Raw genomic sequence first — 13,666 nt, 5'->3', positions numbered from 1 at the left:
TACCGGTCGATCTACGTCCCTACCCTCACCTATGGCCACGAGCTGTGGGTAGTGACCGAAAGAACGAGATCGCGGATACAAGCGGCGGAAATGAGCTTCCTCCGAAGGGTGGCTGGCCTCTCCCTTAGAGATAGGGTGAGAAGTTCGGCCATCCGGGAGGGGCTTAGAGTAGAGCAGCTGCTGCTCCACATCGAAAGGAGCCAGCTGAGGTGGTTCGGGCATCTGGCAAGGATGCCCCCTGGGCGCCTCCTGGGCGAGGTGTTCCAGGCATGTCCCACCGGGAGGAGGCCCCGGGGCAGACCCAGGACACGCTGGAGAGATTATATCTCTCGGCTGGCCTGGGAACGCCTTGGTATTCCCCCGGACAAGCTGGAGGAGGTGGCTGGGGAGAGGGAGGTCTGGATCTCTTTGCTTAGGCTGCTACCCCCGCGACCCGACCTCGGATAAGCGGATGAAGATGGATGGATGGATGGATGGAGAAAGAAATTATTTTACCTCTCATCACAGCTTTCCCTGCTTCCCATAGAACAGAAGCAGATATTCCGGGAGTGTCATTAAAGTCTAAATATGAAGTCCATTCCTTTTTAAAGTATTTAATAAAGTCTTCATCTTTAAGTAGTGATATATTAAATCTCCAGTTTTTACTTGGCGTAGTATTATTCTTGTGCATTAGTGTTAAAGATACAGGAGCATGATCGCTGACAGCTATAGGATGAATCTCAGTGTCTGAAATGTCACACAGCAGTGAGCTGCTGACCAAAAAATAATCCAGACGAGAGTAAGAGTGATGAACATGCGAGAAAAAAGTATATTCCTTACTGGTGGGGTGAAGAGAGCGCCATGCATCGCAAAGACCAAAGTCGTTCATATACTGTTTGATTATATTTGTGGACTGCCAATTACGCTGAGTTCCTGTTGTGTTGAGCCTATCCATTTCTTCATTTAGTCCAAGGTTGAGGTCACCGCCAAGAATGAGTGTGCAATCAAGGTGTTCAGAGAGTGCACTAAAAAAACCGTGGAAGAATGAGGGTTCATCAACATTTGGACCATATATACTAACAATACATAGTTTTTTGTTCAATATTGATAGTTTAATAATTAGAAATCTACCCTCTGGATCTATAACTGTATCGAGTACTGTAAAATTAACATTTTTATGTATTAAAATTGCTACTCCCCGTTGTCTAGAATTATAACCGGCTGCAAACACGTTAGGAAACTCAGGTGTTTTAAGTTCGTTTAAACCTGTGACAGGTTTGTGAGTTTCTTGTAATAACACAACATCTGCCTGTAGTTTTTTAAGCTGGTTAAATATTTTTAACCTCTTTCCTCTGGTGCCAGCTCCATTTACATTCCATGTGACAAACCTCAGCATGCCCTTAATTGTGCGTGTATGTTTAATGATGTATGCTGGGTGTTTCGTTTAGACAGGTGGAGAGAATATGGAAACATCCCTTGTTTGTAAATAGAAAGAGAAAAAGAAGTGTGGTGAGAGACTCCATAAGTCTGACTATGTGTGTGAATATTCACTAATATGAACAAGCGTGGCTTGCTTATGTGTCCTGCAAGTCTGTGCGTGCTGTGAGGCTGTTGTGAATGTGCTGCCGTTGAGCTGATGTGTTTGCGTGATCGTGTTGTGAAAATATGGAGAAATAGAGGGTGTTGTTTGCAGGTGAGTGGGGAAGTAGGTGACCACAGCAGTGAAAGACAAGAGAAAGAAAGAAACCACATGAACTGTGAGCGACAACAAAAAAAAGGAAACGAAACGGAAACATTCCAATTAAAGCAATGACGGAGGGTGACGGTATTATATCTGCTATGACATCCTACTGATATTACTAGGTTAAACACATTTTAAAGGAGAAAGTGTGAATGAATAAGAAAAGAGTGTAGCGGGTTCTTATCTGGAGTGCAGTCAGTATAACCACGGTGTGGTGCCGGGGTCGCGGTACAGCTGTCCGTCCACGTAGAGCCGGTCCACAGCGATGACAGCACGGGAGCCTTTCTGGATAAAGCTACGTCGAACTGGGAACAGGACCTTGCGTCGTTCCAGGATCTCTTTGGGGAACTGGTCGTTCACGCTGAAGTCCGTTCCTTTCAGCTCTCTGCCGCGACTCTTCACCTGTTCCTTCTGTTTGAATTGCCCGAATTTGGCCACAATAGGCCGTGGTCTCCCGGTCCGCGACCGCGCGCCCCCCAAGCGATGTACTCTATCGAAGTCGATGTTCTTTACGGTGTCCTCCGGCAGCTTCAGGTGGATTTTAATGAAGCTTTTCACCGTTGCCTCTGCGTCCTCTCCGGCAGTTTCTGGAATCCCAGAAAACACAAGATTATCTCTCATGCTACGGGCTTGTAAATCGATAACGGACTCTTTTATTTTTTTATTTTCAATGTTTAGCTGGGTCACGTTATCGGTGAGAGATTTAACCGACTCCCGTAGCGTGGCATTTTCAGCGGCAAGCGTTTCCACCTGCCGCTGGCTGAATTCCAGGGATTCTCTCAGAGATTTAAATTCCCGGTATAAGATCTCCACCAGGGACAGCCTCGCATCGAAACTGGACAATCGCTTGTCGATGGACTCCAGGATTTCTGCGATGTCTTTGCCGGCAGGCGATGTTGTACCGGGGGAGTCTGCCTGGCGACTTCTCTTCGATGACGGCGTCTCGATTTTGGCCGGGGAAGATGCACTCTGGGCCTTATGCATTACTAAATCTTGAAAACAGCGGTCGATGTAATCTTGGAGAGCGTCTAAACTCTCCCCGTTGTCCTCCAGGGTGTTAGAGATGATAAAACAGATGTTGTTAGTTATATGACAATTGATTAGTATATTTGGAAAATATTTGGAAATACTGAAGCTTGGAAAACCTTTGTTAAACTCTATGCTACCATTTGCTTTTTCTCCGCCAAAATCTCCGGCGTCTGACGTCACCTACAACATCACTTCCGTCACTTACCTCTCCTTCCGTCACTTACCCTCGTGGTCTCTATATATAGACTATATATATATATATATATATATATATATATATATATATATGAGAGATTACTAAATGGTTCTCATTTCCAGTAAATCCATGTGTGTCAGTGAATGCATCGTTTGTGCTTCAGGCTCCATCTAGTGGACTGATAGCAGAGCAGCTGATGGCAGCTTCCTCTGCCTCACACTGCTGTCTGACTGCATCCAGCTGACACTGAGATGAAGCAGGAAAGCAGCAGCTGATATTTGGACAGCACAGTGATGGAAAGCAGGATTACAGTTGATGTGCATGTGAATGATTTGTATTTCCTCTGCAGGTAGAAAGTGTGTGTGAGCTGATATGAATTGAGCAGCATGGATCAGTGTGAGGACAGAGAGGAGGGAGCCCCTCCCTCTAAAAGCACTCTGTGTGGGGAACATGAGAGCCAGACCAAAGCTCAGAGGTGAGACGACCATCTCTAACTGTCCATGACTCTTCTCCATGTCACAGCTCAGCACTCACATCACTGCTCCATCATTATTCACAGGAAGAAACGAGGAACTAAACATAAACATGAACCTGGACCTTATTGAACCCAGATTCTTTTGTCCCCATGATAGAACAGAGAAAACCGACTCATAGTGGTCAAACATTTATAATTGTTTATTTAATTATCTTCCGGAAGAGAGAGCCCTGCACACCCCAAAGGCAGCCGCAGGATCTCTAACATTTGAATCATAAACTGTGTCTCATATAGGTATTATCTCCTGCAAAGAGGTAATGTGTGTGTAAATGTTGTTGTGAATAAATCCTCTATCATGTTTAATGTCAGCTCAGCTGTGTTTCACACACATTTCTATGTTCATATGTGTGTGTTGGAGTGTTTCCACGAACACAGCAGTCAGAGTGTAAAGGGTGGATGTTGTAGGAGGTGTTTCTGTAGTGAAGAGGCTGAGTAGGACACCTGCAGATGCTCCAGCAGGTGTCTCCTTTGTGCTTTGCTTCAAACACAGTGTAGGGAGGAACTTCCACTCAGATGTCTCAGGTGGTGCTGGATAGACGAGGATGAATAGTTTGAGTGTCAGACATTTCCAACTGAAACCAGAAAAAAGATGTTCTGAGTTATTGGGATTTGTGTGAAACTTGTGTGTTTTAGAGCGAGTGGTCAGCTCCAGCCTGTGAGTGGCCTAAGTTTAAGCTCAGCTAATACTTGTGTTTGTCTGCTCTGACAGAGGAGAACTAGCTCATTAGATTCAACGGGAACCTGAGTTAACCCATCATCAGATGATTATATTGTAAATGTTGTTATAATGATTTCCTTGGTACCAGATTCCTGATTTAGAAACCTCACGTTAAACATCCTCGGGTATAACTCTTTAACAGCAGTGTTAGGATTAAAGTTACATGTCACACTTATTTCTGCACAATTCTCTTTTAATGATTCTTTGGTTTTTTGGGGTTAGTTCTTATTGTATCAGGTCTTATTGTTGATTCTTTATTATTCAGTTTGTGATGTTATTCCCATCACAGAACAATCCATCCAGGAAAAAAAAATGTAAAACCTAAATAATCCAGATCAAACAGTTAATCAGCTGTGCAATATACAGTGGAACCCTGACTTAAGAATACCCGTTTCACAAAAAATTCAAGTTACGAAGGCACTGAACCCTCGGGAACTAATTAATTTCGTAAGTCGGGGTTCCACTGTACTACATTTCTTTAGTAAAATTCTTGCAGAAACTTGTAAATGCCAACTAGTCGTAAATTCTCTAATATTTAATAATTTTTTCCCCTCCTTTTGTCTTTTATTATTACCACTGGTAATTTCTGTTATTCCCTCCTTAATATAACTGCACACTCTCTCTCTGCTCATGTAGAGCTGAGGGGCACGAGCCAAAGAATTTCATTATGGATACATGTGGCTACACTATTTATCTGTACATGACAATAAAACTTGAAACTAAATTAGTAAAATGTAGATGTGATAGAGACTGTGACTGTTCACATGATTTCATGTTTAACAGATCAAAGATGGAGAAGCCCTCACCAGTGCAGCTGCTGGAAATGTTGAAGAATTTGGGAGAAGAGGAGCTGAAGATTTTCCACTTTTACCTGCAGTATGAACCTGGAGCTGACTTCCCTAAAATCTATAAGTTCCAGCTGGAGAACGCAGACAGACTGAAAACAGTAGACGTGATGGTGCAGGTGTATTCAGACCATGTGATGGAGGTGGCGAGGTCGATTTTAGGGAGGCTGAAAGGAGGTCAGTAAGAGAAAAATGAAACATTAAACACTGCTGACACAATCAGAACCAGAAAGGATTTATTACCTAAAGTTGAGCAGGTTTACAAGATTAGGAAATTGCTGCAGTACTTAGTGCAAAACATGCTGTAAGACAAACACTTAAATAAAATTTAAAAGTGCTGAGATTGATATATACAGTGGAAAGCAAAAGTTTGGGCAACCTTGTTAATAGTCATTATTTTCCTGTATAAATCGTTGGTTGTTCCAATAAAAAATGTCAGTTAAATATATCATATAGGAGACACACACAGTGGTATTTGAGAAGTGAAATGAAGTTTATTGGATTTACAAAAAGTGTGCAAGAATTGTTTAAACAAAATCAGGCAGGTGCATAAATTTGGGCACTGTTGTCATTTTATTGATTCCAAAACCTTTAGAAATGATTATTGGAACTGAAATTGGCTCGGTAAGCTCAGTGACCCCTGACCTACATGCACATGTGAATCCAATAATGAGAAAGAGTATTTAAGGAGGTCAATTGTAAGTTTCCCTCCTCTTTTAGTTTTCTCTGAAGAGCAGCAACATGGGGGTCTCAAGACAACTCAAATGACCTGAAGACAAAGATTGTTCACCATCATGGTTTAGGGAAGGACACAGAAAGCTGCCTCAGAGATTTAAGCTGTCTGTTTCCACTGTTAGGAACATATTGAGAAAATAGAAGTCCACAGACTCAGTTCAAGTTAAGGCTCGAAGTGTCAGGCCAAGAAAAATCTCGGATAGACAGAAGCGACGAAGGGTGAGAACAGTCAGAGTCGACCCACAGACCAGCACCAAAGACCTACAACATCATGTTGCAGCAGATGGAGTCGCTGTGCATCGTTCAACCATTCGGCGCACTTTACACAAGGAGATGCTGTATGCGAGAGTGATGCAGGGGAAGCCTTTTCTCCGTCCACAGCACAAACAGAGACACTTGAGGTTTGCTAAAGCACATTTGGACAAGCCAGCTTCATTCTGGAATAAGGTGCTGTGGTCTGAGGAAACTAAAATTGAGTTATTTGGGCATAACAAGGGGTGTTATGTCATGGAGGAAAAAGAACACAGCAGTCCAAGAAAAACACCTGCTACCTACAGTTTAATGTGGTGATGGTTCCATCATGCTGTGTGGCCAGTGCAGGGACTGGGAATCTTGTCAAAGTTGAAGGACACATGGATACCACTCAGTATCAGCAGATTCTAGAGACCAATGTCCAGGAATCAGTGACAAAGCTGAAGCTGCGCCAGAGATGCATCTTTCAACAAGACAATGACCCCAAAAACTGCTCAAAATCCACTAAGGCATTCATGCAGAAGAACAAGTACGTTCTGGAACGGCCATCTCAGTCCCCAGACCTGAATATTACTGAAAATCTGTGGTGTGAGTTAAAGAGAGCTGTCCATGCTCGGAAGCTATCAAACCTGAATGAACTAGAGATGTTTTGTAAAGAGGAATGGTCCAAAATATCTTCAACCACAATCCAGAATCTCATTGGAACCTACAGGAAGCGTTTAGAGGCTGTAATTTCTGCAAAAGACGGATCTACTAAATATTGATTTCATTTCTTTTTTTGTGGTGCCCAAATTTATGCACCTGCCTGATTTTGTTTAAGCAATTATTGCACACTTTCTGTAAATCCAATAACCTTCATTTCACTTCTCAAATACAGTGGAACCCCAACTTACGAATATCCCATCTAACGAAAAATTCAAGTTAAGAAGGCACTTAACGGCAATATTTCTGCCCGTGTTATGAGCAAATGCCCGCGTAACGAAATCCTCTGGCTCTGATTGGCTGAGCCCAGAATGCCTTCCGAATCATGTGACAACCCCTTTGCTTTTGTACTTGTGCTTCGCTGTTCCACTTTAACCATGTATTGTTGTTGCAGTTAGCAGTTATCCTATAGACCACCGGTGCGCGCACACACACACACATGCACGCACTAACACATCCTCCAACCACACACACCCATATTTTGCTCAATTGCGGTTTATTTCATACCTCAAACATTTAGTAAACAATTAAGCAAATACAAGTAATCTACAGGTAGTAAGAAAATAAACTACTAACTCTTTTACGCTATGTCCGCACCTACACGGGTATTTTTGAAAACGCAGCTGTTTCGTCCACGTAAACGGTGTTTTGAATCACCAAAAACAAAGATTTTTTAAAACTCATTTTTTGCGTTTATGTGTGGAGGAGGAATACAGAGTTCCTCACACAATGTTAAAGGTACGTGCCTTTTTTCACGTCAGCTGTGCGCCACGTTATTGTTTACATGAGAGGAATTGCAGAATGGCAGATAGTCGGATTAACAGTATTTTGTCTCTATCTTCAGGTTTTACAGGCTTACATATAGACACGCAGTTACTGTCCCTCCATTTACAAAGGCAGAGGCGTCACAGTGTGATTATTTTACATGTAGTTGTTTTTTCATGTGTAATAATATTCAACATTGCTATCAATACATTTTTCAAAAAATGCATCTCTGGGTTTAAAAACATAAACAGCTGTGAGAGACTGTGAGAGACTGTTTGTGATTTGAACCGAGGGAACAAACTGTGGCAGGATCAGCCTGATGTTATTTGTATCCCGCTGTAACTTTACTGTATAAAGAGCTAACATCTCCAAAATGTCAGGAGTAGTTAGTCATTACAAGAAGTGTTTGTGAACTAAAAATCAAGAATGTGGGATTCTGTTTGTCCGTGATTTGAAGAGCCCAGCGCTGCTCCCGATGCAGGGAAAACCAATCCTGCAGGGAGACCTACCTCGGCACTTGTGCAGGTGAAGCCAAAGGGCAGATATGCTTCACCATATTTTCTAGTCTTTGGCTTAGAATGAAGTTGGTTTGGAAACATATTCAGCGATGCTTCATCTCCTGCTTTGCGTTTGTGTGGGAGCCCCATGGTTGTTGTTTATTTCTTTTTTTTTTTCCTTTTCATGCCGCGCACACCCTGCAATGGCTCTGCGCCCCCCACTTTGGGAAGGTCTGCTATAGACTATCGTTCATTCAAAGGCGCGATGGGTACTTAATTAGCTTGACAGACTGGTGTTTGGAGGTACAGCAGTTGGTGTACAGGGAGAAGAGCAGAGGACAAAGAGCACAGCCCTGGGGGGAGCCGGTGATGATGGTCCGGGAGTCCAAGACATTCTTCTTCAGTCAGGAAGTCAGTGAAACACCAGCAGATGGGATCAAGTATAATTATCTGGGAAAGTTTTTCTTGGAGATGGTCTGGAAGAATTGTGTTGAAGGCAGAGCTGAAGTCCACAAACAGGATTCTGGCATAGGTTGCTGGGAATTCCAGATGCTGCAGGTTAAGGCGTAGAGCCATCTTGATAGCATCGTCTACAGACCTGTTGGCACTGTATGCAAAAAGCAGGGGGACCGTGAGGGTCTTGACATAGGAGAGGATCAGGCACTCAAATTATTTTATGACCACGGATGTGAGAACCACAGGTCTGTAGTAATTTATTCAAATAAACCTTGGCTTCTTGGGGACAGGGACTGTGGTGGAGGACTTGAAGCAGGCATATTTGCATTTGCACAGTCTCTGAGAGTGACAGGGGTCAGGAGCTTTCTGAGCATTCAGGCTCTTAAACTACTTCCTCACATCTGCTTCATGAATATGAAGGTTTGTAGTGGGAGAAGGTGGTGTGAGATCCTCATAGGTGTGGGATGAGAAGGGGGGTGTTGTGGGTGAAGTCTTTGGTTGTAGTGATGGCTCTGTGGTGGGGGAGAGGGGAAGGTGGGGTGATGAGTGTCCAAAGTGTCCCTATTGTTGGGGCTGGTGGGGGTATGAAAGGTGCTTGACGGCTCATCAAAACGACAGTAAAAGTCGTTGAGGGCGTTGTCCAAGAGCAAGTCATCAGTGGAGTGGGGGGTTTTAGGCCACGTCCACTTGTTTTCTCTCTGTTTTGGCCTCACATCCACATTGAGATGTCGTTTTCCCCGAAAGAAAACACAGCTTTTTGAAAATGCTCTCGAAAATGCATTCTTTTAAAACGGAGCTTTCGCATCGCAGTGTGGACAGCGAAAAATTGAGACTTTCTAAAATGATGACGCATGTTAGTCATATGATGCAGTCATGTGACCAATTAAACTAAGATAGCAGAGGGAATTATACAGCATTTGTTTTCTTTGCTGTCAATTTAGACAGCCCTATTAAAGATTAATATCAGTTTGTACATGCTTCAGATAGCTTTTCTTCACATTTTTTTAACTTTCACTCGTTTTTGCAACTTTGTACTTCTGTGTTTCTCGCAGCAACAACTCCACCTCATTGTTAGTCCATTTAAAAAAAAAACTCGGTGCTTTTCCTTGACATGTTGCCCCGACGTTTCAAAGAGCCAGAAAGTAAATAAGTGCCAGACAGAAATGAGGCAGGTTGAATCTTCTTGCATTTCACGCATGTGCAGTACTGGAACGTAAGCGTTTTCGGCCGTGTCAACGAGGACGCGCAATTCTGTGAAAACAACTGAAAATGACTGTGTGGATGTGGAGCGTTTTCGTATCAAAACGTAGTTTTCAAATCTATCCGGGCTAGTGTGGACGTAGCCTTAGGCTTGTAGTTAGTGATATTCCTAAATTATTCCTTTTCCACACAGAGGCTGAGTCGTTATCTGAGATCTGATGTGTCTTTTCAAAATGCTGGTGTTTAGCAGTGTCCACTTCTTTACTGAACCTCTGTAGTAGTCCCTGACTCCACATCTGAACGCCTTTCACTTTTCTAGCCACAGCTGTTTGATTTTAGGAGTAAACTAGTGTTTGTCATTATTATAACTCACCGTGGTGCATGATGGCACAATGCTATCCTCGCAGAAGTGGAGGTGACAGTGTCTCTAAACTCATCCAAGCTGTTAGAAGCAGCCCTCATTGTGTCCAAAGTCTGTAGTAAATCCATCGCAGATGTGACAAATACTGGGAAAAAAACAAAAGTGTGTTAGTCCTGTAGTTCTCTGGTGTAAGGATATCCAGAAGCATGTCCAGACACACAAATTATGCAGAAAAACAAGACGGCAGTAGCGCACTGAAGTACCAGGGCATCCATTTGTGACGCCATCTTGGATCTCATATTGTCATTCTTATTTTATAAATGTATTTTAGTCTTACTTTTTATTTTGTCTTTCCTTCTCAAATAATTGAGTACAAATATCATACTTACATTTTTTCGAAGACAAATTTATTACTCAAGCTGAACTTTCCTCCAACAGGAAGTCCTTCAGCCCAGGCAGCTTCATCACTTTCATCAGAAGGTAAGAATTCAGTAGTTGGTCTCAGGAAATACTGATAAGTCCATAACACATAAAGCCTGATGTGACTAAACAGAGCTCTGGTTTCTCTGTAGCCTCAGCTCTGCATTACGACAAAAGTCCGAGCTCTATTGAATGAACATCTGGTTGGTTTAATAGTCTCTTTAGTTCACTAGATTTCTTGATGGATACAGAGCTTCAGATGACACGTGAGGATGGTTCATATTCAATTAAATTTATGTATACAGCACCAAATCACAACATCAGTCACCTCAACTCGCTTTATATTGTGAGGTAGACCCTACAATAATACATACAGGGAAAAAGCCAACAATCATATGACCCCCTATGAGCAAGCACTTTGGCAACAGCGGGAAGAAAAAAACGTATGAATAGAACTCTCCATTTACATGAACAAACTATTAGATAGATAAGATACAAACTGCACTAAGGTCTAGCAGGACAAGCACAGAGATGAGTCCACTGTCAGAGGCCATAAGAAGATCATTTGTAACCTTCACTAAAGCTGTTTCTGTGCTGTGCTGAGCTCTGAAACCTGACTGAAACTCTTCAAATAAGCCTCTGCAGATGATCTGTTAGCTGTTTGACAACTACTCTTTCAAGGATATTTGAAATGACAGGAAGGTTGGAGATTGACCTATAATTAGCTAAGACAGCTGGGTCTATGGATGGCTTTTTGAGTAAAGGTTTAATTACAGCCAGCTAGAAGGCCTGTGGTACATAGCCCATTATTAGAGATAGGTAAATCATATTTAATATTGAAGAATGTTAATGTTAGAGCTAATGTTAAAGCTGAATCTTCGAGCTAATACTCATTAAAAAAAATACCTGAAATTAGCACTCTACAAAACTCATACTGACTGAGTCAGTTAACAACAGATTAAAATGCAGCAGTTTGGATATATTCAGATTGCAGCTTCTGGTCTTGATAAATTTTCATTAGCTGAGAGCAACGTGGCAGTGACTTACCTTCGGTCAAGCTGAAAGGAGCTGTGACCGGGGCACACATGCTTGCACCTACATCACCACACAGCGCACACGAACACACACAGACTCAGATCACATAGGCAGGAGATTAAAACACAAAATAAAATATTTAATAAACAAAGCATGTTTTGGTGAAATTCAAAAGAACAACATATATTTAACCAAACATCTAATGAATTGAAACAAATTTAAGATGCAAATAAATAAATATATAAATTATAGACCATAGTAGACTAATCATCTCAAATACTGTTTTTAATTCAGAGACTCTTCAGTGCTGTCAACTTAAACTCAAGTGTAACCTGAAGGATGAGTTTGAGTGTGTGTTTGAGGGGATCGCAAAAGCAGGGAACCCAACCCTTCTGAATCAGATCTACACGGAGCTCTACATCACAGAGGGAGGGACTGCAGAGGTCAGTGATGAACATGAGGTCAGACACATTGAAACAGCATCCAGGAAACCAGGCAGACTAGGAACTACAATCAGACGAGAAGACATCTTTAAAGCCTCACCTGGAAGAAATAAATCAATCAGAACAGTGCTGACAAAGGGAGTGGCTGGCATTGGGAAAACATTCTTAACACAGAAATACACCCTGGACTGGGCTGAAGACAAAGCCAACCAGGACATCCAGTTCATATTTCTATTCACTTTCAGAGAGCTGAATGTGCTGAAAGAGGAAAAGTTCAGCTTGGTGGAACTTGTTCATCGCTTCTTTACTGAAACCAAAGAAGCAGGAATCTGCAGCTTTGAAGACTTCCTGGTTGTGTTCATCTTTGATGGTCTGGATGAGTGTCGACTTCCTCTGGACTTCCAAAAAACTACAATCCTAACTGACCCTAGAGAGTCCACCTCAGTGGATGTGCTGCTGATAAACCTCATCAGGGGGAAACTGCTTCCCTCTGCTCGCCTCTGGATAACCACACGACCTGCAGCAGCCAATCAGATCCCTCCACAGTGTGTTGGCAGAGTGACAGAGATCAGAGGGTTCATTGACCCACAGAAGGAGGAGTACTTCAGGAAGAGATTCATAGATGAGGAGCAGGCCAGCAGGATCATCTCCCACATCAAGACATCACGAAGCCTCCACATCATGTGTCACATCCCAGTCTTCTGCTGGATCACTGCTACAGTTCTGGAGGATGTGCTGAAAACCAGAGAGGGAGGACAGCTGCCCAAGACCCTGACTGAGATGTACATCCACTTCCTGGTGGTTCAGGCCAAAGTGAAGAAGGCCAAATATGATGGAGGAGCTGAGACAGATCCACACTGGAGTCCAGAGAGCAGGAAGATGATGGAGTCTCTGGGGAAATTGGCTTTTGATCAGCTGCAGAAAGGAAACCTGATCTTCTATGAATCAGACCTGACAGAGTGTGGCATCGATATCAGAGCAGCCTCAGTGTACTCAGGAGTGTTCACACAGATCTTTAAAGAGGAGAGAGGACTGTACCAGGACAAGGTGTTCTGCTTCATCCATCTGAGTGTTCAGGAGTTTCTGGCTGCTCTTCATGTCCATCTGACCTTCATCAACTCTGGACTCAATCTGCTGAATCTAGAAACAACTCACTTATTTAAAACCCTCAGAACAAAATACAAACTACATTTCTTCTACCAGAGTGCTGTGAACAAAGCCTTACAGAGTCCAAATGGACACCTGGACCTGTTCCTCCGCTTCCTCCTGGGCCTTTCATTGCAGACCAATCAGACTCTCCTACGAGGTCTGCTGACACAGACAGAAAGCAGCTCACAGACCAATCAGGAAACAGTCCAGTATATCAAGGAAAAGCTCCATGAGAATCTGTCTGCAGAGAAAAGCATCAATCTGCTCCACTGTCTGAACGAACTGAATGATCATTCTCTAGTGGAGGAGATCCAGCAGGGCAGGAGCTCAGGAAGTCTCTCCACAGGTAAATTGTCTCCTGCTCAGTGCTCAGCTCTGACCTTCATCTTACTGTCATCAGGAGATCTGGATGTGTTTGACTTCAAGAAATATTCTGCTTCAGAGGAGGCTCTTCTGAGAATGCTGCCAGTGGTCAAAGCCTCTAAAAAAGCTCTGTAAGTAAACATGAACTCATCACTTAAAATCCTATAATCAGTAAAAATCTTAAAATCATGGGAAATAAATCAGAAATGCCGAAAACATAAAAAATAGTAACAATTATTATTAGC

At 42.8% G+C, this 13,666-nt stretch overlaps 1 protein-coding gene across 2 annotated transcripts in view; it reads left to right on the top strand.

Annotated features, from left to right (window-relative positions):
- Window positions 1-13,666, top strand: part of LOC309703478 (protein NLRC3-like) — a 33,195-nt gene that overhangs the window by 7,476 nt on the left and 12,053 nt on the right. For both annotated transcript variants that reach the window (XR_014275911.1, XM_082528335.1), the window contains exons 2-5: window positions 3,295-3,420; window positions 4,982-5,220; window positions 10,450-10,491; window positions 11,761-13,552. Coding sequence is in view for 1 of the 2 variants with exons in the window: in XM_082528335.1 (XP_082384461.1) it covers window positions 3,332-3,420; window positions 4,982-5,220; window positions 10,450-10,491; window positions 11,761-13,552 (2,162 nt within the window). In the remaining variant the exon portion in view is untranslated. The remainder of the gene's footprint in view (window positions 1-3,294; window positions 3,421-4,981; window positions 5,221-10,449; window positions 10,492-11,760; window positions 13,553-13,666) is intronic.

The sequence above is a fragment of the Aulonocara stuartgranti genome (assembly GCF_965226115.1).
Source record: "Aulonocara stuartgranti genome assembly, chromosome: 3".
NCBI lineage: Eukaryota > Metazoa > Chordata > Actinopteri > Cichliformes > Cichlidae > Aulonocara > Aulonocara stuartgranti.
The sequence above is the reverse complement of the archived record's forward strand: the minus strand, read 5'-3'. Positions and strand labels throughout refer to the sequence as shown.